This window comes from Lissotriton vulgaris, chromosome 10 (assembly GCF_964263255.1).
Source record: "Lissotriton vulgaris chromosome 10, aLisVul1.2, whole genome shotgun sequence".
Classification (NCBI taxonomy): domain Eukaryota; kingdom Metazoa; phylum Chordata; class Amphibia; order Caudata; family Salamandridae; genus Lissotriton; species Lissotriton vulgaris.
In genome coordinates this window covers 1,090,296,243-1,090,321,545 of record NC_141698.1, presented here as the reverse complement: position 1 = coordinate 1,090,321,545, position 25,303 = coordinate 1,090,296,243, and the positions used below count along the sequence as shown (strand labels likewise).

General features: G+C 44.4%; 1 protein-coding gene across 2 annotated transcripts in view; it reads left to right on the top strand.

Moving 5' to 3' along the window:
- KAT2B (lysine acetyltransferase 2B) overlaps positions 1-23,148 on the top strand; it is a 303,093-nt gene extending 279,945 nt beyond the window's left edge. For both annotated transcript variants that reach the window (XM_086942167.1, XM_086942165.1), the window contains exon 18: positions 19,676-23,148. Coding sequence is in view for 1 of the 2 variants with exons in the window: in XM_086942165.1 (XP_086798291.1) it covers positions 19,676-19,869 (194 nt within the window). In the remaining variant the exon portion in view is untranslated. The remainder of the gene's footprint in view (positions 1-19,675) is intronic.
- Positions 23,149-25,303: the final 2,155 nt, after the last annotated feature.

The window sequence follows — 25,303 nt, the reverse complement described above, 5'->3', positions numbered from 1 at the left end:
CAAGAGGGTAACAATCCTTCCGAACAAGATGCGTTGAAAAGTTTCATGAGAATTGGACCCCCTAAGGCCATGTAGAAAAGCAGATTTTCTCTAGTTATCATCAATCACTGCTTTGGCGTAAATCTCCTCTGATCTACTCGATTATTAGCTTAATCAAATTAAGAGGCAGGCGCTGGGAACTGGAAAGCGATGAACAGGTTTATTTCTCCGGAGGAGAACACGTCAATTCGGACAAACGAAATGTCTTCTTGAGGTGCTCTAACTGTACCTCTGTGGCATAGCCTTTTATATACAATCTTGGCTGTTTATTGCACACATTCCTGACAGTGGTTTATTACATCCCGCTTCCAACTTGTTCCCACACATACCCAACAGCAAATATCCCCCACCCCGGTCTCAGCAGGTGATTGTTATCGCGCAGCTGGGCATTCCGGCAGGGTCTGAAGAATGCGGAATCGGTCAGATCTAAGAGGGTTGTGTCATTGATTAATTCCGACTCCTTTGATGGGGAACGAGTTTCTACTGTACGGGGGTAATAAACTGTATCCGTAGGGGCTAGTTATTGCCTGGGACCGGATCGTGCAGCCAGGTGCAGGGGAGGAAGTTATCAATGGGCCTGTTCGTGCGAGGGGGATGAAAGGGCATGGGCATTAGGCACAGGAAGTGGCTCCGGGGCTGGGTCGCGCTGAGGATGCTTTATGACTCTAGCATGTGTGCTTGGGGGTTGGCCGAGCGCGGGGGATGACTGTGAGGCCAGGGTGACGCGCTGCTGATCGGCAACGCACAAAATGGCCGCGGTATCTAAAATGGGTGCCGTTTACATGCATGCGATGGCTCTTGTTAGGCAAGCTGGCACCGGCATTGTTCACGTCTGTCGATTTATATTTCAACAGCCATATTGTTCTTATACAGACCAACTGGCACCCCGTCAGGACCATGAGCCTTCCCTCCAAGGCTAGCTTCTATACCACTGACGACTTCCTGCAGGGTGATACATAAATCTATTTTTTTACCATTTGGAGTGACTCCATCGGCCACAATTGCTGGTGTTATCTGTTCCAAAGGCATCACAGTGCTGTATAAGTTTGCATAATGCTCTAGCCATTCTGTATCAGTAATGGCTATCTCAATTCTGGCTTTATCTTTATCTTCAAAGAAGGGCGCATTAACTGGTTTACAGAAGGCATTAGTATCTCTGTTCTGGGACGCCTCACACAAGGATTCCCATGCCTCCCGTTTCAGAGTATCCCGTCTCTGTTTCCACACATTTTTATAGACCCTTCGCAATTCTTTTACTAGGTCTCGGTCCGTACTGGGTCATTCAGAGCATGTTTAAGGTTAGTGTAAGCTTTGGTACAGGTCGAGTCAAACCAACTTTGTACATCAACTTTCGGGTTTTTCTTAACAACCCATAATTTCGCTTTAATGTAGGAGGTTATATTTAAAAAATGTTTAATATGTGCTGAGTCGGAAACTTTATCATTAAGACATATTTCAAAACTGGATTCACAGTTCCTAGTTAAATTAAGAAGAAAATCTTCCGGAACCACTTTAGTCCATTTCAAAGCATATCCATTTTGACGTTTCGGCGCAATATCAGCTACAACTTCTCTAGTTGGGCTATCTTTATCATGTTCATAGTCTGGGTGTAAGATTTCGGTGCTTAGGGGGATATCACCGCTTAGTGGGGTATTTAATGCATTGAATTGCATAACCTGATTACTATATCTGGCAGATGTCAAAATGAAATCAATTGTTGAAGATGAACCTCTCCCATTAAATGTGGGACCTCAGGTTGGCAGGCTTTATTTGCGAAACCCAAATCACATGAAAACATGATATCATTCAAGAGATCCTCGCATATAGACTGATCAAAATGGGATAGGCTTACCTCTCTATTCAACAAAATACCTCATATCCCTTGTTCCCCCCTTTTGCACAATGAACAATTGAAATCCCCATCCCATACAGCAAACACTTCTTTACTTTCCCCCTCTAACATACATTTAAAATCGGTGAGTAATCCCTTTAAAACGTCATTCAATACCTCCACCATAACATTATTATAAAAATTTACAATTAACTAACACTGCACTTTGCTAGTATGTATCTTGACCATATGGTAATAATCGTTGTTAATAACAAGCTCTATTTTTACATACTTAAGACAGTTTGATACATAGGTGCATGGTCCTCCTTTAGCTCTGCCAGAAGCTGAACCTATGGCCGGGGAAAAGAAGGTTTTAAAACCAGACAAATGGTACGAATCTTTGGCCCAAATTTCTTGGATGCTAACTACATCGAAATCATTGACTAGATTCAACCAGTTTTGGTCAGATAGCTTGGATTTTATAACTGCAATGTTCCAAGACATGATTGAGCAACTCCCCTTTCTTGTGGCACTTTTAGATTGCTTGGAACTACTCGGGTTGCGGCTAACAACAGCAGATATCTCACATGCGATATTCTTGGCCATACCATTAACCTCTGGTATGGTCAACCCATCGGGGTCAGTAGCCCCTGCCCTTGCTATCTCTGGTAGTTCTTGGCAAACATCAGTCTCTGATCCCCTGCTCGATGGTTTACACTTTAGATTAATCAAGCTAGAATTCCCCTGACACCGTCAATCCACTCCCTCTAATCCCTCGTAGCCATATAAGATGTCAAAACGATTGAAGGTAGGGATATTAAAATGTTTTTTATGTACTTCGCTACCACCACCTCCCTGCATCCCCAGAGAATAAAAAAAACTTACTGGGGCATATGGAGAGGGAGGATAGAAATACTTCAAATCTACTGTTTGTATCCCAGTCCCCACTGTGTGCTCGCTTCATCCACAGATGAATCTCGCCACTCGTACGTCTCTAAAGTTAATAATGACGCAATCCCCTTGTTGATCCTTCGGTTTGTGTCCCACCCATCTTATTCTGCGGACATGCAGGATTTCACCATGCATGAAAGTTGAGGCGGGTCTAAACTTATTCAGCCAGAAAGTTACTTTGTTCTTCAGTTCGTAATAATTTTCAGATTTACCCTCAACCAGCTCAGGAACCCGTATCATGACAACAGTGTATGGGAACGATTTTGGCGGTAAATCAATGTGTGGTAGTGCGTTCCTGGTTTTGGCTCCATCTCGGCTTGCCTTAACTGCACTTTCCGCTCTTCTAAGTTGTCCAATATCGCTAGGTGTCTTTGCTAGAGCCCCATTCTCCCTCTTTAAGGTCTCCCCCCCCCCCCCCTTGCCTACTTATTGTTGTGTTTTCAATACGTATAATGTTCTGTCTAACTCCATCCGTTGACTGCAGGGATGGATTAACCACAGTTGTATTGGGCAGCGGGGTGATAATTTTATCTGAATCCAAGACTGGGTTCCTCGAAGCAATTAAGGTAGTGGATTCGACATATTTTCTCACTATCTCATTGTTAGCTGGAGTGGTATGTTCAAGAGTTGTCAGCCTATCGCCAATCATTTTTATCCTCTCTAGGAGGGGCAACATTAGCGATTTAAGCATATGCTCCATCTTGCCCATAAAATCGCACCCGCAGAGCGGGTGCGGCGAGAGGTAATGAGCCTGCAGAGTTGATGTGCCTCAGGTGTCAGAGGCGCAGGGCTGCTGTGACTCGTAGTCCTTGCGGGGATTTCAGCAGGCAGTGAAGGTATAGACCCATCTATTAGGGGAAGGCAGTCCACCCCATAAATGCAAACACCCATGATACAGAATACATATGATTATGCTTGTTAGAGAGCAGCAGTCTGTCATGAGTTTGGGGGGTGAGACAAAAGCACTGAAGACAAATATATGCATCTCATTCTGCAGCAGTGGTGCCTGGGATGGTGAAGTTGCATCTGGTAGACTAAACTGTGATCAAAATGGAGTATGTTTATTGTGTGGGAGCCATAAATAGTAAATCATTTTGACCAAACTTTACTACTATCCCCTCAGACAAAAAAACTTCACACCTTTCAATTCCAACAGATGAATATAATATTCCTGCACAGCATCAGTCACAAGTGCCGCTAATGAAAAAGAGAAATCTGAAACAGATCACTTTCTTAAGGGGAATGTCTGGCCGTTCTGGATACACCTGCAAGGCCTGTTTTTCAGATTACATGGTGGGGCACACATTTTAATATGACCCCTGGAAAAGGCAATAAGATCTTGAACTTGCTAGGCCAGATTCTCAACCTCCAATGACTGGGATGACCCAGCAGGAGGTCTGCTCACCTGGGTGACACAGACTCCTCAGAAGTTTAGATAACAGAAAAATAAAGGTGAAAATGGTGTGGAGACAAAAGAACAGGAAAAAGTACCTGTGGCGCAGGGGTTAATGGACCGTGTTGCCCCAATTCCTCTTGGCTTGGTACTCATACAGATGCTGTTTATCTTATAGTTACTCAACTCAATGTTGGGAAAATGTAATTTTGGAAAAGGAGTTAGCTGTCTGGAAAATGGGTATGGTACTTTGGAAGCGAATTAGAGTAACAAAAGGGATGTAGAGCAGTAAACTGAGTTACGGGGAAAATGGTGGTATGGTTTATACCTTTTAAAGTTAAGGGCCTAGTGCCAGAGGTAAATGGTCACAAGTCTCATCTCAGCTGAAGGTTTGTTTCTGACGGATACCTCTAACCACAGATTCCTTTCCTTAAGAATATCCCTAGGCGGTATCTGAAGACTATTTCAGCAGTGCTCGTCCGTGTCAATACGTAGTGCCCTTTGGCTCTGCAGTAACTCTGTACCTCCCCAGAAGTGATGGAGTGAGGCCACATATAAACCCCACCTTTATGTACTGCCGCCAGTTCTTTTTTGTGTCCTTTATTGTAGATCCAAAGTTCCAATTCTAACTTTTCAGACAACTTCAAATTAACCTCAGATAGTGGGACAGGGAAGATGTCTCCTCCAAGAAGGACGGCTTACCTTCTTGAATCTGTTGCCAGGCTCATTCTAATGCTGGTGGGCTTAACACGCAACCTGAATGCGATCAATTGGGTTTTCTAGAGTGCGCAATGTCCCTAATGCACGTGCCCTTTGATTGCTCTACTTTGCTTGCAGAGAAGGCTGGTATGGTGCTCAAATGATTTAATGGACAGTCGGACCACAGCACGTGCCTTGGCACTCATCTCCTGCCAAGCAGTTCCATCAACAGTGCAATCCCACACCAGCCTTCCTCACCTTGGCACCAACAGAAAGGCCAGTCCTTTCAGGGCAGAGGTTGTGGTTGCAGCCTGGGGCCATTCGTACTAACTCTCACTTCTCTGCTGCAGTAGCTGCTGAGACACACTAACTTGTCCTCGCAGGCCCATTCTCTGCGGGTAGGAGGCAAAATATGACACTTCCTCTCTGGCTGGAATTCCATCACATTGGGTAGATGGGTCTTGCAAACCATTCAAAGGCCTACGCCCTACCTTTCATTTGCCCCCCTCATCAGAGCGACTGTCAGCAGATCATTCCGCAATCTTACTGCAAACAATCAGCCTTCTGCTGGTGAAAGGTGCCCTCAAGCGACTGATGGGTTTGAAATAGGTGCTGTTTGCGCTATTTTGTCGTACAGAAGGAGGATACCTCTGGCCGAATGCCTTTTTGTGGAAAAACAAATTCAAAATGCTCTTACTTTCTGATTCTTTCTGCTCTGGATCCTGGATGGTGTCCCTGGACTTGCAGTATGTGTATTTTCATACACCTACCTGCAGTCATGAAGTTGTCATCTGCAGTTCACGAAGGGGGTGGAACCCTTCCAATGTGCTGTGCTTCCCTTTTGTCCTCCCCTCGGCTGCTCATCAAAATGTTGTGAGTGCTCACTGCCCATCTTCAAAAAACAGGGATATATATTTTCCTGTAACATAATGACCGGATGCTGAAGTACGCTTGTCGCAGTAAGTTGCGATCCACCTCTTAACAATGGCTGAACGGACATCTTTGGGTATTTTCATCAGCACAACTAATCACCTGAGCTCCTCAAAGGGAATTCCCTTCATGTGAGGTTGTCCTAGACACAGTGGCATTCAAGGCCTTGCCAAAGCTGCAGCATGTCTGGGACATTCTGGATAAGATGCTGATGTTTCGGGCTCAATCGTGGCATTAAGATGAATCTCTTTCAAAGTGCTCAGGGTAATGTAATGTCATTGGTATGATGAATTAAAACTGTGTTTGTTTAATTAAGGAGAGGTCATGAACATTGCTTTAGGTGTGAGGTTTGGTTTGCATCAGTGTTATGAATTGTAATCCTAACAAAACTTGTGAATTTTCATTTTTTATTTGTAACCATAACTGCACAAATTGAAGTGGCATAAAAACTCATATTTCAGTGACCCGTGAAATATGGAAAATATTTCACAGTTCCCCTGTGAAATACTGATTTTCACATCATGACAGCCTCCAAATGACTCTGCACAGCTTTGCCATTGCCATGGCTAATAGTATTATATGGCATACAGGGCCAAATTATGCAACAAAGTTGTCTTAACTATATTTCACAATTGCAAATTATATGGCACACTCTGAGGTACTATAAGTTTCAGCAAGTTTACCTAGACACAACATTTTTGCGAAATCTGCAAATTATGCAGCTAGTAAAGTAGTAAATGCAATAGGTTCATGACTGTAGTACATACAGCTGCCACAGAATCTCATTAACCCCCTAACCCTTGACAGTTGTTTTATTAGTTATTTGTTCATGAAAGGCAAACCTAAGTATTCTAATTGCTATGAGGTCCCATTGTTAGCTTCAATTTGTAGGAAAATACCTTCTCAAAATATCTACCCCGAAATAAACATGTAATATAAAAGATACCTAACAGGTAATGTGTACTGTGGTCTGATATTGCCATGTCTGGGTTGTGGTTACCTATACAACTGTTGCTGGTGTGTGCACCTATTCTTTCCAGAGTTGTGTTGGCTAGGATTCCTCGCATTATAACCTGTGAGTCTCAGACAGGTAGAAGAGTCTTGTTCAAATGTATGTGCTTTAAATAGATGCAATTATGACCAGATCAACCCGGGGGGGCACTTTTCTCATTGTTAGAGCAGCTGCCAATGACCTACAACTTTCTTGGGATAAGAAACCTAGCCATGGTGTTCCTTGTCCTTAACAGAGTTATCTCTAGAGGTAAGGTCATGGCACTACTAAATATGCTTCTTTGACCCGGTGGCTGTGTTGTGGATAGTCCTCAGACGCAGTCTTAATATACAGGTGTAAAAATGTTTCTTGGCCCCCATCTTCACTTTAGCTGTGACCGGAGAACTCCAGTCCAGTCGGTGCCCTCATGACAGTAGTTGTCAGACAGACAGAGTTGTGATGAGCTGAACTTCTTTGTTGGACACATCCCAGTCTGTGGTTTCAAGGTGCAAATCCACCATAATGATACTCCGACATTTAGGTGTCAAACATCTCTAGGTTCAGAGCTTACTCTTCCCACAGTAGTATGTGGCAGTGCCACACAGCGGTTGGCAGGGGCTTTTTACTGAGCTTAAGTGGAGAGGCTAGAGGAATTGTTCAGGACTATAAAGCAGAACACAACTTCGTACAAAATGGGATAATGTGTTTAGAACATCAGCACACTCTGTCTTACTGCGTTGATGAGAAAATATGGAATGAAATGATTTGAACCACATAAGATAGTTGTTATATATTTGTCTTTATTTGTGTTTACATGTATGATTTTTTTCTCACGGTCGTTAATGGATGTGACAGTTTATGTTGGAGCTTCTAGTCGCACATTCCTCACCGGAATATTCCCCAGGCTTCAGACTGAATCTGAAAACTTTTCAGTAGTACTTGTGCACCCCGAAGGTGGCACCTTGCTGCTCCTCATTGATGCCGATCCCCTCCGGAAATTACCAAGACCACTCCTGCGTGCTGATGTCAGTTCCTTTCTTTCCACTTCACCAGACCCGGAGCTTTCTCTCGTCTCTCTGATATGGTCTAAAAATTAGTATGCAAGGGATTCCACTCCCTTAAACAACAGGTTTCAAACACTGTACGAGCTGTTGCAAGCAAATTGTGACAGATTCCCATTATCACGGTATGCCTGCACGTCAATGAATCCTAAAGCCATCACGGAATGCAAGGCAAAACTTAACATGCCCAAGCATAAAAAGACTCCAACAGGGCCATTCAACAAATTCAAGCTCCCCTGAGCTGCTCCAGAGGTCAGTCTTCATGGCTCTTCAAGTCAACAGGTAAGCGTATGAAACAATAAACTAAGCAAGTGTGGGACCGTGCCACCGCTTTTGATCTTGCTCTCTAAATCAGTTGACTTCTGAACAGATCCGGCAGATGGTTCTGGCTTTACCCAAGTTTCCAGAGCCTTCAGCTATGCCGCGTCAGATAAGAGAGTTCCGCTAAGCCATGGATCACTGTTGACTCCGTCTGGCGTGCCTTTGGGCCCAAAGGAGCTAAGAGGCATTCTACCTGGGATACCGCTTGCCAGCTCCACTCGAACCTTGCCTCAGACGCCCCACATTAACTCCAGCCATGTGAAGCAACCCAGATTATCCTCTGCGCTGCATGTCTGACAGTGACTGACGACGTGCCTGAATACGCCATCAATACCACTTCCTCCACTTGAATTAGCACAGGCACAGCACTCTTGCATCCCTTTTTGGGACTGATTTGAATAATGAATGTGACCCAGTGTAATTCGCTTGGTGATGCGTAGGGCAGCCAAAGCTCTTGACCTTGCAGCTTCCCACCTTGGAGGTTAAAACTAATGGAGCTTAATAGAAGTCCTCTAATCAGGGCAAACATGTTCAGAGCCTCTTCTTCCCTTTAATGAGGCACTGATACATACCTTAATGGGGAGTTGTACCAAACCTTGCCACCTGTCAATCGACAAGTTGGCAGGTGCCATTGCCCACCTCCTGACAACCCAGCTTTTCTTTCGCAGCACCCCTCAGCAGAAAGCCTAGTGGTGCAGGCTTCTACCAGCTGCTCTAATCCCAACACATTTCCCATCACCCCTCCTGATAGAGAATCTAAGTGAGTTGCAACATTGGGCAAACATGCCTTTACATTGGGCAAACATGCCTTTTCTCGTACCAGTTTAGCCCTCCTATCTATTAATGCCAGCTGGTTGGTGGAACACTACTCATAGGCCCTTGGGAATTCGGCGACAGAAGTCCTCCCTGGTGTGCCTGAAAACCCTCACCCTCTCTCAGGCGACGCAAGATGGTTGTGATACAGCCCTTTTCATGATTTGTTGTGGCTTGGACACCATAAATTCCATCAGGTGGGCCATAGGCACCAGCATTACCATTTTCCTTCATGCTTTGCTGCCATCGACTGGGTTGTCGTGCTCTGTCCAGTACTCCTTGAGTAATGCAAAAAAGAACAATTAATGGAATAGAATACAGAACAATGTCATACATTCACCCCAGTACAAAGATCTGGGCCTAAATCCATAGTTGTTCAGCCCTCATCAGCCAGGGTAGCTGGACTCCAGTGGCATGGAGAGCACGCGACCCACGTCTGGGCATACCCGTGCCACTCGGGGTGACAATAGCAAAATGAACAATTGATGGACAGAATGCAGAACAATGTCATACATTTTACCCCAGTACAAAGATCGGGGCCTAAATCCATCGTTTTTTTGCTCACCATGCCATTCCAGTTTGGACCCAGCCATATGCAAATTAGTCTTGACCCTGTGCCCAATGGGAACAGTCCAGCCCGAACTGCCAGGCCAGGTCTTCCCTGGAGGCAAGCATCCTAGGACCAGTTTCGGGTGGTGAGCAAATGAATGATGGATTGAAACCAGATCTTTGTGACTGGGGGTGAATGTTTGCATTGTCCAGCATTCCGTCCATCAATTGTGTTTCTTTTGCATATATCGCCCTAAGTGGGAAGGGTATGCCCAGACGTGGGTCCCGTGCTCACTACACCACTGGAATCAAGCTAGCCTGGCTGATGAAGGGTGATGCCCTGAAACCGGTCCCAGGATGCTTGTTTCCATTCCAGGTAGGACCTGGCTTGGCAGTTCGGGCTGGACTGTTCCCACAAGGAACGGGGTCAAGACTGATTTGCATATGGCTTGATCCAAACTGGTGTGGTGAGCAAATGAATGATGGATGAAACCCAGATCTTTGTGGCTGGGGGTGAATATTTGCATTGTCCAGCATTCCGTCCATCAATTGTTTTTTTTTTGCGTACTCCTTAATGGACATTATCTTTGATGGGACTTGCCTGTTCATGGAAAAAGCAGACTCCGCTTTTGAGCTCTTTAGGCAGAGCAGGGCTATCATTCGTTCTGTGGGCTTTTCCTTCCCGCCTCCCCAACCGCACCAGTTCCACTGTTCTTTTTGTAGCATTACCCAAGGCGTCCTATGGCCAAGGTAAGAACCCTTTCCCACTTGCCAAACCTCTTTAGCATGACCTACCAGGGACGCAGCCACCCAGTGGAAGGTAGAATCTGTCGATTTATACTGGGCTGGCAATCAATCTCATCACATACCATCACAAGGGAGAAGCCTTAGCCTTTTCCCTTTCTTCTCTGCTGCACCGTCCCCTCAGCGACAGACAGAGGACCATCTCTCTATTTTGCAGCAGAAAGTGCACCTCCTTTTGGCCAAAGGGGCTGTTAAGAGGGCGTCATCACAGAAGTAGGACGTGGTTGTTGTTCCACTTCTTTCTGCTGCCTAAGAGGACGGAGGTCTTTGTCTGATTCTATATCTGCACCATTTCAATGCCTTCCTCCAGAAGGAGAAAATCAAAATGTTCTCGACCCTGGAGACTGCATGATAGCGTTGGACCTGCAAGACACCTATTCCCATCCTGTCAAGACACCTATTCCCATCCTGTCTGCCCATTGGCATTACCTGTGGTTTATGGTGGGAGAGGAGCATTTTCAGTTTACTGTGCTCCCCTTTGGTCTCAACCCCATCCCTTGGCTGTTCACGAAAATGGTGACGGTACTCACAGCACAGCTTCGGAGGTCAGGGGTGCCAATATTCCCCTACCTCAGCAACTGGATGTTGCTGTTGGGCTCGCCCCAGTCAGTTATCAACCACCTTCAGATTGTTGCGAACCTACTATCATCCTTGGGGTTCACTGTTAATGAACAAAAGTCACACCTGACTCCTCCTCAGACCCTTCCCTACATCAGAGCTATTTTGGTCACGGTTTGGTCTCATGCCTTTCCCCTGGGAAAGAGAGTCCACAGCGTTCAAGCAATGATCCCACTCTTAAAAGCCTTGGGCCTGGATTTCAGGGAGGCCGACTCTGACGCTGCTGGAACTGATGGCCTCCTGCATCCTGCTGGTCAAGAACACCAGGTGGCATATGCAGGCTCCTCAGTGGGGTCTGAAGTCCCAATGGGCCAAACATCAAGGTGACTTATCTGACCAAGTTCAGATTTCAGAGGAGACTTCAAAAGATCTGCGGTGGTAGTTACTGGACTGTGTTTGGGTCGGTGGCAGACCCCTCTCTCTTCCCCACTCACAACCAACTGTGGTGACTGAAGCATCGCTTCCAGGTTGAGGTGGAGATCAGCGGTCGCTGGTCTGTGGCAGAGTTCCTGTTCCACATGAACCTTCTGGAGGTGTGGGCCATCTGCTTGGATTTGAAAGCCTTCCTACTGTCCATCAGGAGGCTGATAAAAGTGCTCATCGACAACAACACGGCCATGTGGTACTGCAACAAATAGGCAGGTGGGGTCATGGACCCTGTGCTAGGAGACTTTGCACCTCTAGAAATGGCTGGTCCCGCAAGGCATTTTCCTGGTGAGGAATCATCTGGCAAGATCATTGAACGGCAGGGTGGACAAACTCTATGATTGGCAGATGAAGAATTACAGGTACATCCGGAGGTGGCACAAGGTCTAATTCATGAATGGGATGAACTTTGGCTCTGTCTTTTTGCTATTGCTGATAACGTGCAATGTCAACACTTCTGCACTTTGAAGTTTCCAGGGTATCTCTTGCTCATACACGTTCCGCCTTGAGTGTAACACAAGACTTCTGTACACCTTTCTGCCCAGAGTTCTCAAAAACATCAGACCCAAGTCATCCAGATTGGGAATGGAGAGTGGGTTATCCAGAACTCTTGGGCTTGCGCATATGTCCTCAGATCAGGCGGCCCCTCTGGGAGGACCTGCAGTCACAGCAACACGGCGGGGTCTGCACCTTCGGGGTCTGCACCTTCGTGTTCTCCACCTTCTAGCTTTGGGACTCTGCGGCAACAGCTGAACACCTTCCTCTGGAGGTGGTTGATGTCACCGTAGAAGCCATGTGTCCCTCAACAAAAACTGTATGTTCGAGGCATATGGGCTGCAGATGGTACATTATGAATAGATCGCCATCTGGTGTTGGGCTCGGATGATTGCACTTGTTTTTCTCTTGGAGAGTCTTTTGTAGCTTGGTGACTCCTCCTTTGGTTGCTAGTGCGCATGAGCATTGGCTCCATCCTTAGATTGTTTTTTTCCGCCATCGGGTTCGGATGAGGATTGAAGCGCTCCAGATCGACTTCGTAAAGAAGTGACTTTTCGGCGCGTATTCCCTTTCCAATTCGACGGTATTGTTATCGAACGCAAATTCATTTCCATTCCGACGCGTTTCGATTCCAACATCAAAGAAAAACTTTGATCTACGTCGACGAACAGGAGGTCTTCTCGACGTGGTCAAGCCCGGAGTCCATGGAAAGGACTCCATTTAAGAAATGTCCAACGTGTGGTGCTAAGTTCCCACACAAGGACCTACACGAGGTGTGTAACCTCTGCCTGTCGCCTGAACACGAATCCAGGGACTGCGAAGCCTGTGCAGTATTTTCTTCCAAGTCGACTATTAGAAACCATCGAGCTCGAAGACACGAGGTTCCAGAATGCAGTCGGAGGCGATCCCGGAGCTGTTCGAAGACCAGAACCTCGAAGAAGAAGAGGATCATGAAGAACAGTCGGGGTCGGAAGGGGACAAGTCGGAGGTCGAAGAACTCGACGTTCAACAAACCGTGAGTGACGACGTCCCCTTACCAAAAGTCCGACCCCGTGCGGTAACGACCCCGCCTTCGAGCCCGGTCAAACCACCGAAAAAAGTTTCCGACGCCCCGCCTTCGGGCCCGGCAACGAAACTGAAACCGAAACTCTCGGCCTCCCACCATGTCGGATCCGAGAAACAGTCGACATCGACTTCAACACCGAAGCTTCACGCAAGGGAAAGCTCGGGATCAAAACATTCCATGTCGAAAGCGAAACATGCTTTGACGTCGAAGACTCACTGGGCACCGAAAAAATCGGACTCGAGCAAATCCTCGATGCCGAAGACACCGAACCTTGACGATCGGAAGCAAAGGCACCTTTCGGAACCCAAAGCTTCGGTACCGACACAGGAGCAACAAACAGATCGAAAACAAAAGATTTTGTTTATCGATCCACACACTGGCAAAGTGGTGACAAAGAAGAGGAAGAATGAACAGCTAGAGGACAAAGCTATTCCTTCTAAGAAGAGAACAATGGGGACAAATACAACTCCTCCTACTTCTCCTCGACCTAGGATCACACCCTCTTCTCCTATTCCTCACACTATGCCAACTATTCCTCTACCTTCTACACCAAGACCATCTACACCTCACACAGATGTAGACAGTGACACAGGGGAGGGGGAACCTCATGGGGATGATGAATCTATCCCAGATGAGGAAGACCCATGGGAGCATTATGACGCAGGGTCAGATGAGGACAACGACCCACAGTTATATCCCTCAAAGCCTTCACCACCTGATGATAACACAGGTTTTGTACAGCTCATTAATAGGGCAGCAAGATATCATAAGGTAGACCTACATACAGAACCTCTAGTAGAGGATTTCCTATTAGAGACACTACCTACTGCACAAAGAACATCAGGTACTCTACCTATGCTGAAGGGTCTTCTCAGTCACACAACAGACATATTTAAAGACCCAGTGAGGGCTAGGGTGTTAAACCCAAGAATTGATAAAAAATATAAGGCAGCTCCAAAGGACCCAATATTTATCAAGGGTCAGGTACCTCTGAACTCGCTTGTGGTTTCCAATGCTCGCAAAAGGGCAAACTCATTATCTACGGGAGAAGCCCCTCCACCTGATAAGGAGTCAAAATTAATAGATGCATCAGGAAAAAGAGTAGCATCACAAGCGGCAAACAGCTGGCGCATAGCCAATACACCAGCGCTACTTGCACGCTATGATAGGGCGCACTATGGTGAGTTAGAAAAGCTCATCACACATCTCCCTAAAGAACATCAGAAAAGGGCAGATCAGCTTATACAGGAAGGAAAGATAATAACTAACACTTCCATTAAATGCGCCCTCGACGCAGCAGACACTGCAGCAAGATCCATCAACACCAGTGTCATGATAAGAAGACACGCATGGCTTAGAGTCTCAGGGTTCAAACAAGAAGTACAAACGGCTTTATTGAACCAACCTTTAGATCAGAAGACACTTTTCGGCTCAGGCACAGATGAGACTTTAGAAAAGATGAAAAAGGACACAGAAACGGCTAAGTCAATGGGAGCATTACAGCAGCCAACACAAAGGGGTTCCTGTCGTAGATCCACCTATAGAGGGGGCTCAAAAAGTACAGGAACAAGTCAGCAATCTACCTCTTTTACACCAACATCACCAAGAGGTAATTCAAGAGGCAGTTACAGAGGTAACAACAACAAGGGTAGAGGTCGCCGATAATAACAACCGCAACTCCGCAACCCCAAAACAGTGACTTAATACAACTCCCCCCAGACCACATAACACCGGTCGGGGGACGTCTATCACAGTTCCTACCTGTCTGGGAAAACATCACATCAGACAAGTGGGTGAGACAAATTATCCAACATGGTTATTGCCTAGAACTCACAGCTACCCCACCAAACATCCCCCCCAAACAGCGTCCAATGAGTCAAGACCATCTGACATTGTTAAAAGAAGAAGTACTATCACTGCTACAAAAGCATGCCATAGAGAAGGTTCCAAAACATCAACAAGGGACAGGGGTATACTCTCTATACTTCCTAATCCCCAAAAAAGACGGGTCTCTAAGACCAATCTTAGACCTCAGACCTCTCAATGCAAACATAAATTCTGAACATTTCCACATGGTCACGCTCCAACAAGTACTTCCTTTACTGAAGAAAGGGGACTTTCTTTCTACACTGGATCTAAAAGACGCTTACTTTCACATCTCAATTCACAAAGCCCACAGAAAATACCTAAGGTTTGTAGTGGAAGGACAACATTATCAGTTCAAGGTCCTTCCGTTTGGGGTCACAACGGCACCAAGAGTGTTCACAAAATGACTAGCAGTAGTTGCAGCACACCTAAGAAGACAACAAATACATGTCTTCCCTTACTTGGACGATTGGTTAATAAAGGCCAAGTCACAAGAAGAATGCCTTCACAACACGCAGAAGACCATTTAACTACTGCACCACCTAGGGTTTACAGTGAACTACAAGAAATCCCACCTACAACCAAACAAGATTCAACAATACCTGGGGGCTACTATAGACACAGAAAGAGCCAAAGCATACCCCAATCCAATCAGGATACAAACAATGGTCACGTTGATACAAAGATTTCAACCACAACACTCACTACCAGCACAAGTGTTTATGCAGCTGTTAGGCATGATGTCCTCCTGCATACTACTAATACCACATGCCAGACTACAGATGCGTCCACTACAGGAGTGTCTAGCGACACAGTGGAATCAGGCTCAAGGTCAGATTACAGATCTGGTGTTGGTAGACGACCGTACGCATCGCTCTCTGAAGTGGTGGAACACAACAAACATTTCCAAGGGACGGTCGTTCCTAGAACCGATTCCACAACTGATACTGACAGCAGACGCATCGCTCTCCCGATGGGGAGCGCATATGGACAAATACACAGTGCAGGGCAAATGGAGTGTGCAGCAAAAGAAACTGCACATCAACTACTTGGAACTACTAGCAGTATTTCTAGCATTGAAAGCTTTCCAAATGCAAATAACCAACAAGGCAGTCCTGATCAGAACGGGCAACATGACTGCAATGTATTACATTCAAAAACAGGGGGGGACACACTCTCTCCAACTATCCAAACTAGCACAGGACATTTGGAGATGGGCCATTCCATCTATTAGCAGAACACCTACCAGGAGTTCAAAATCAGATAGCAGACATCCTAAGCAGAGAGTCAGAACAAGTACACGAATGGGAGCTGCACGACCAGATACTGCAGCCATTCTTCCAAAGATGGGGGCAACCAGAGATAGATCTGTTTGCCAATCATCAGAACGCAAAATGCCAAAACCTCGCATCCAGGTACCCACACCACCGGTCCCAGGGCAATGCACTAGGGATAAATTGATCGAACAAATTTGCTTACGCTTTTCCCCCTCTCCCACTAATTCCATTAGTGGTTCGAAAACTGCAACAGCACTCAATGACAATGATACTAGTAGCACCCACGTGGGCAAGACAGCCGTGGTTCACCACGCTACTGCAACTATCACAGGTGCCACATCAAAAGCTAAGATTATTACCCATGCACCTTACACAGAACCATGGAGAAATAATGCACCCAGATTCCAAACAATTGAACCTAGCGATCTGGCTCCTGAGGTCATAGAGTTTGTATATTTAGATTTACCTCCAGAATGTATGGAAATCATTAAACAAGCAAGACGTCCTACCACTAGGGCATGCTATGCAGCAAAATGGAAAAGGTTTGCTGTACACTGTAACAGTAATCACATCAACCCTCTGGACGCATCCACTAAACAAATTATTTGCTATTTACTACACTTGCAGCAATGTAACTTAGCATATACCTCTATCAGAGTTCATCTCGCAGCTATAGCTGCGTACCTACAAAACAGACAACATCTTTCCCTGTTTAAAGTACCAGCAATTAAAGCCTTCATGGAAGGACTCAAAAGAGTAATTCCACCAAGACTACCACCTTCCCCAGTCTGGAATCTCAACATAGTACTTACCAGACTAATGGGACCACCCTTTGAACCTATGCTTAGGTGTGAAATACAATTCCTCACATGGAAGGTGGCCTTTCTCATAGCTATCACTTCACTCAGAAGAGTAAGTGAGTTGCAAGCGTTTACAATTCAAGAACCATTCATGCAGTTATACCAAAACAAAGTGGTTCTTAGAACAAACCAAAAATTCTTGCCTAAAGTGATTTCAGCATTCCACATCAACCAGTCAGTGGAACTACCGGTCTTCTTTCCAAAACCACAAACAGTAGCGGAAAGGGCCCTACATACATTGGATGTCAGAAGGGCAATATTGTATTATATAGAAAGAACACAAACTTTCAGAAAGACAAAACAACTATTTGTAGCGTTTTCTCCTACACATAAGGGCAATCCCATCTCTAAAGCAGGCATTGCCAGATGGATTGTAAAATTTATACAAATATGCTACTTAAAAGCAAAGAGGACATTAACTGTTTCTCCTAGAGCTCACTCTACACGTAAACTAGGAGCATCTATGGCATTCTTAGGAAACAATCCACTAGATGACATATGCAAAGCAGCTACCTGGGTTTCACCGCATACCTTCACAAAGCACTATTATGTAGATGTGCACACAACACAACAAGCTAGAGTGAGACAAGCTGTATTAAAGACTTTATTTCAGACTGTTGCAACAGACACAGGCGACCACAGGCGACCACCGCTAGGGAGAGAACTGCTGTATAGTCTATTCATAATGTACCATCTGCAGCCCATATGCCTCGAACGGAATATGCTACTTACCAGTATGCATCTGTTCTTGGCATAGAGGGCTGCAGAGTGGTACATACCCTCCCAGCCTCCCCGGAAACCTGTGTCTGTTCCAACAATATCTTATTTAGATACACTTACATGGGCATTTCTATCTGTATTCTATCATACTACTCCATCTAAACCCTACTATGGCAAAACAATCTAAGGATGGAGCCGATGCCCATGCGCACTAGCAACCAAAGGAGGAGTCACCAAGCTACAAAAGACTCTCCAAGAGAAAAACAAGTGTAATCATCCAAGACCAACACCAGATGGCGATCTATTCATAATGTACCACTCTGCAGCCCTCTATGCCAAGAACAGATGCATACTGGTAAGTAGCATATTCCACACCTATCATTAGGACACATTTCTGGTTTGGTGTGGCAGACCCCCTCCCCAACCTGGCCAAGTTATCTGATATTCTGTTATTTTTTCTGTCTCTTGCCTGGCAGGGCTTGCTTTGGGTACTCCAAGAGAACGCTGAGCTTCTACATATCATACCAAGAACCACCAGGTGGACAATCGGCTCTTTGTGGCGTTCTCTAGAGCTAAAAAGAGGCAGACAATGCAGAACAGAGCCATCTCTTGCTGGATTGTGCTGCATTAAGATGTGCTACGTACTGGACAAAAGGCAGCCTCCGGAAGTACTGCATGCTCATTCTACTATGGCCAAAGCTTCTGCCACTGCGTTGGCAAATGGACTCCCTGTCCTAGACATTTGCCAGGCGGCTATGTGGGCATCCCTCCATATGTACACGAAGCATTATTGCCTGGGCAGTCCGGTTCACTGGATAGTGGCATTGCACACTCAGTCCTGCAGGACTTTGATTTGAGTCCATTCACAGGCCTGCTTCTAAACAGATATAGCTTTGGTATCTTCAAAAGTTGAGGAATCTATGAGTAGAAGTCTCTATCAGAAGAACAAGTTACTTACCTTCAGTAACTCTCTGGTAGACTATCTAGCCTCAGATTCCTCACCATCCTGCCCGTTCTGTGATTGAACTCTATTCATTAATAAGATCCGAAGTCTAGTAATCTGCAAAATGTATGCCAATTTGATTTTTGGGCTCTGCGTATGGAGGTGTGGAAAGTCTCAAAAGTGAGAGTGGCGCCTATATAGGCCAACAGGTAATTTCTGGAGTGGAAAGGCATCAGTGCGGATCTGCAAGGCACCACATAGCGGCGCGTGCAGGTACTGATGGAAAGTTTACAGATCCTGTTTGACGCCGGACGAATATTTAAAAGGTGAGGAATCTGCAGCCAGTCTCAACAAACAAGAGCATTACCAAAGGGAAATAACTTGGTCTTCTTCGTGAAAGATTATTGCTCAATGCTTACAAATATGCCTCCCAGGGTCTGACATAGAATAGCAGAGTTAACAATCATAAAGGTGGTCCTAAACAGGGCATGAGGAAGGAAATGGGAAGACCCCATTTAGAAAAATCAAATAAAACCATAGCAGGTTGGCATATATCCACTGATCTGTTTTCTAATGAGACCTGGCAATCCTCTTTTATAGATACTGCAAAGCGATTTCGGTTGTACATCTAAAGAAAAAGCAACTCCAATACATATTAATTATATCTTTAGGAGATTGAATTTAAAGAGCATGCAGTACTTTACAACTATGGAAGTCGAATAAAACTCATTACAGTCTACATCAATGGCAGACAAATTCAGAAGCAAAAGTGTTCTTTATTCTTTTCTTCAGCAGTGAACAAAGGTGTCAGTCATTGTTTATAAATGAAAAATGTAGTTTGATGATTGTTCAACAGAAGATTTCGTACCTGGGGTAAAAAGTACCATGCCTACGGTCTGAGAATGTTAATGTTGTTGCCACCTACTCAGTAGCTTGAACTTCAATCTAAGTAGACTGTGACTATAATTTATTTGTTCTGTGCAATGGGAAATGAAAGTGAACCATTTATATTTTTTGTGCAGATTTGAAAACGATGAGTGAGCGCCTAAAGAACCGATACTACGTGACTAAGAAACTTTTTATGGCAGATTTACAGCGCATCATTACGAACTGCAGGGAGTACAACCCTCCAGAGAGTGAATACTTCAAATGTGCCAATCTGCTGGAGAAATTCTTCTACACCAAAATCAAAGAGGCTGGGTTAATGGACAGATGATGTTTTGTCTGCTCTGATCAACCAGTTGTGCCTCGTCAGTGGCTGGTGTTCAGTTCACTCTTTGAAAACCAGCAGGACTTTTGGGACATCTGATTAGAACATTTAGCACTTTTTGTAACCCCTTTATGAGGGTATTGTGTTCTTTAAATTAACATTTTGAAGCTAATAGAAGATATTTCCTTTTATGAAGTTAGCAGTTTACTTCGTTGTCGTGAATCTTTGCTGCATGTATGTTTTGATAGTGAGCAAGACTTCGGTGTGGATTACCCCCCTTTAGAAAAACTATGCACATGGATGTCAGTAAGCGCAAAAAGGAAATTGCTTTTGTACAAAAACCTGAATTCTTCAAGCTGTAGACATAAGAAAATTCACTCACAGCAAGTGACTGCACCTTTTAGTTTATTTGCATAAATAATTCTCCTTCCTCGCTGAAATCTGCACCCTTCATTTGCTGTCCTTGCTATATAGTCTTTCTAGCAAATGGAGCAAAGAGGCTAGTTATGTCAAAAGTGCAGAAAGCAGTTCCCATTTTTGAAACTCACATTTATTGAAAGATGCTGATTAGATGATTCTATCACAAAGCTGAGATCTGGAGTAGCGCATTTTCAATGTATTTGCTTGGGGATAGAGTGGGCAGCTTCACAAACTCAATACCCCTGCCCACAGGTATCTATGCACTGTGTAAAATGGGTTCTGGAATTGGTGGATGGGATTGATTGGGAAGGTGAGTTATGTTGTGCAGAAGTTCAGTATTTAAATTGCTGTGACCATATCACTTTACATCATATCCTGGCATCCAACTTGGAATCTTTGTCCTCTGAACTCTCACCTAAGTTCTCCATTGCTGAAAAATCATGTCACCAGCAGGTTTATATATTCAAATATTTTACAAAAACTATTTGTACTTACATATCCATATCACTCCTCCAAAAGACAAACTGTATTTGAACATAGATTTGGAGCAACAATTCCTCCTTAATGCTAATATTTATTTACATCTACCTCTTTTCTGCATAAAAATCCTTGTTTGTTCTGTATAAAAGAAACAAATGTTTTTAAACAAAACCTGTAATTTTTTGTTTCAGAGGTGGGAGAGGCCACAAGCAAACATGCAGACAATCGGGTGTCCTCATATGCGTAAACTGAAAGGCATCTTAGAATTAAATGTTATTTTCCATCTAACTTTGAAGGGGGAAAAAAGTGAACGTGTCATATGGACTGTCTCACATTGTTGCCATCAGTTATGTGGTAATAAGTCGCTAATCCTGATTGATACCGCTTTCCATTTTGGTACCATTTGTGCAACACAAGGGAAAAGGGAAAGTCTTGATCTGCAATTGATAACCAGAGAGGCAGAAGTCACATTCCCATAAACTGGAAATTATGTGGAGTGGTGTTTTTGCTTTGAGAACTAAGGCACATTTCTGCTTAGATTTTGTAGTCTTTAGAACTTTAAATGCTTTACAGCTTTTGGTAATGGAAAAACCTTATACTTTTGCACTGTAGTGCGCTTCCATCACACTATCACCTTTCTAGATCTCTGCTGATTTACTGCATTTTTGTCCAGAATTGTCATAAGTACTGAACCATGTACAGATGCATGATGTATTAAGATGGGACATTTTGCCTAAGACCAGATTCTGTGCTATCTAATTTGATGGTTGAAAATTGTTCAGACTTTCTACTAGATGTGAAAATCCTAAAAAAAAACATGAAACTAAGGAAGTACTGTAGGTTCCAATATAATTATCATTAGGCAGGGACATCTGTCTCAAATATTTCACTAGTGTTAAACGGGAATAATGTACCCCATCTGACTTAAATCTCAGAATTTGTGGCTTATAGTGCATTTATTTCTTCATGCTGTAAATCTAAAACACTCTTCAAACTGACCTTAAAATCAAACGTATCCGTATTCTCTAACATTGTCTTTGCAGTTGTTACAAGCGGTACCATAAACCTGCTACAGTTGTTCGTGTTCACCCTGGGCTATTTCTCTGACTGTTATGTGCTAGAATCTAGGGGTAAACTACAGATGTTTATTGTACCTTGCTCAGTCCTCTAGGCTCTAGTAACCACTACTGTAATACACTGTTGATGTTATATAATTGCTTTCGCTTATGCAGGACATAAGTTAAATAACTTAAATCTATAATAAGCTAAATAAGTAATATTCAAATGTGCTTTGCTAGAAAGTTTTTTTAAATATCTTATTTTTTCTGATCTAGTTTGGAAGTAGATTTTTAAGATAATATATTCTGCAAACTTATAATTTACTGTACATTCCACATGACAGTTTGCAAAACATGTATATATATATTTTAGTAACTGTGATGCAATATGAATGAGGATCGATGCTGTGTTCATATTACAATATGCTCTATTCCAAGACCTTAATCAATCTTAGAGTGCTCATATGAGTAATTGATTATGCTACAGGACAGAGGCTTTCATGACTAGGTGCAGGGTTTTATAACATGCAGATAGTGACTGTCTGCACCCCCTCCAGCAAACTAAAGCAGATGGCCACTTTTGCACATAAACACTATATTGAAGATAATGTCTATTTTCCTGTTATAAAAAGGTTCAACCTCTGCTGAAGGAAAGCAAAATCAGAATCCCTGGATTTTCCTTGCTTTCTTTATTTCTATATTTTTACATCTATAAGGACTCTCTAGAAAGACTGGAATTGAATTTATGTATTAGGTGGATTATATGCACTATACTAGTGCTACAAAAGATCGGTCTTTTCATTGTGTTAGAAAGACTATAAATATATTATAGAAAAACAATGTATTTAAATGCCTTCAGTTAAACTGATGGGGAGAGTCTACCTGACTACATTATTAAAAATATACCTTTTGTAAAATATTTATTTTAATAGTTTTATTCTGAACAGATTTGCACTCAATGGTACATAACAATTGCATTACAACGTTCACGCTGGATTTTAGTGCCCTCTTTATAGAAGTGAAATTGAAAAACCTTACATGACTTGATATCCTGTGACAATTTCAATACTTTTTTCTTTTTTTGCATCTTACTGGATTTTTTTAGTAGATCTTGTATAGCCTTGTTTGGATAAATGACTGTTTCATTTCTTCAATGAAATGTATGTTTTCTAATTTTAAGTATTTTCATATTATATAGATATTGTGCAATAATACCATTGTAGTATGTATGTATGGTTGCCAGATAGTATGATTTTGCCTTTGTAAAATTAATATATTGTACAGCTGGTACAGAATTTAAATTATAAAGAAAAAAGTAAATCCCAAATTCTGTTTGTTTTACTTGATTGAAATAGTATTTTATTGACGTGCTTGAATGCTTAAGAGCATACATGTGAATCCTTTTGCATTTCATAGGGTAGGGCATTAGAAAGGAACGTCACTATTTATTTTATTGCAGCCTTGATCAAATAACCACAGTTCATAGTCCAGTTATCTGAGCATGTTCAAGGAAGGGATACCACACATTATACTCATTGTTCTCTTCTAAGTAAAATGAGACTACCAACTCAAGAAAACAACTAAAAAAAAAGAATGAATAGAATCCCAATCACCACCCATGTGACATTCTGTTTAGATTTTGTTAAACTTCCCATGGTCAAAAGGAATAAGAATAGAAGTTAGTGGCCAACATAGTCACCAGACATGCTTGTCAAACAGAGGGAACTCCTCCCAGCCAGGTAGATATCAAGTCAGCTGGTAAACCAGGTTACATCAAGGCAAGATGAGTACAGCTGCCAAGTTTGGTCCTTTAGTTCTGTCCCGCAGCCAGCCTTCTCTGCCTTTCACATCAGCCCTTCCCTACATTAGCCAGACTCTCATTTGATGGAGCTTCTCTTCCCATGCCAGTCCGACTGCTGAAAGACCATATTTACTGTGGGCTTAAAAATTCTTTTTCTCCTCCTCAGGTGGTTAAGTCGGGTGAGTTTTTTGGAACTGGGTGTCCACCCTTTAAATGATCTACAATTATAATTGTGGCTTTAGAGCAACTTAGTTGAAGAACCTTAACAGTCAATCAATCAATCAATCAATCAGGAGTTTGTTAAAGCGCAACTACTCACCCGTAAGGGTCTCAAGGCACTAGGGGTGGTGGGGGGTTCCATTCCATCAAGAAGGGGGTCTGTCGAAGAGCCAGGTTTTGAGGTTTCTTGCGAAGATGGGGAGAGATGTCTGTCTGAGGTGGAGCGGAAGGGCGTTCCATGCTTTGGCCGCGAGGAAGGAGAAGGAGCGGCCTCCCGATCTGGTCTTTCTGGTGCGGGGGACCTCGGCGTAGGAGAGCTGGGCTGATCGTAGGGTCCTTTGGGGTGCGATGAATTTGAGCCGGCTGTTCAGGTATGCTGGTCTGGTGCCGTGGAGGGCCTTGTGTGCGTGGGTGAGCATCTTAAAGGTGATTCTCGCCTCGACGGGGAGCCAGCGGAGTGTGCGCAGGTGCTGGGAGATGTGGCAGTGTTTTGGCAGGTTGAGGACCAGTCTTGCGGCGGCGTTCTGAATGTTCTGTAGCTTGCGGATGAGGTTTTTGTTTATTCCGGCGTAGAGTGCGTTGCCGTAGTCGAGTCTGCTGGTGACCAGGGCGTGAGTGACTGTCTTTCTGTGTTTGAGGGGGATCCATTTGAAGGTCTTACAAAGGAGGCGGAGGGTGTGGAAGCAGGAAGATGAGACAGAGTTGATCTGGCGGTCCATTTTGAGCTCGGAGTCCAGGATGATTCCCAGGTTGCGTGCGTGGTCTGTGGGGGTTGGCGGGTTTCCGAGGGCTGTGGGCCACCAGGTGTCGCTCCAGGCGTCGGGGTTTGGGCCCATGATGAGTACTTCTGTTTTGTTGGTGTTTAGTTGTAGGCAGCTGTTTTTCATCCATTTGGCGACGGCTTCCATGCCTACTTAAAAGTTGCGTCTGGCGGTGTTGGGCTCGCTGGATAGGGAGAGGATGAGCTGGGTGTCGTCTGCGTATGACACAATGTTGAGTCCGTAGGTTCTGACGATGGGGGCAAGTGGAGCCATGTAGACGTTGAAGAGTGTCGGGCTGAGGGAGGAGCCCTGGGGGACTCCGCAGGTGGTAGGTGTGGGGTCTGAGAGGAAAGGGGGTGGGGGAGTCTGACCCGATGCGTCCTGCCGGAGAGGAAGGAGCAGATCCAGTCGAGGGCCTTGTCCTGGATTCCTGCGTCGTAGAGTCTGCGTATTAGGGTGCGGTGGGAGACTGTGTCGAATGCCGCTGATAGGTCTAGGAGGATGAGGGCTACTGTTTCTCCTTTGTCCAGTAGGGTGCGGATGTCGTCTGTTGCGGTGAGGAGGGCGGTTTCCGTACTGTGGTTTTTTCTGAAGCCGGGTTGGGAGGAGTCGAGGATTTTGTGTTCTTCAATAAATGTGGCGAGTTGGCTGTTGATGGCTTTCTCGATGACTTTTGCTGGGAAAGGGAGCAGGGAGATGGG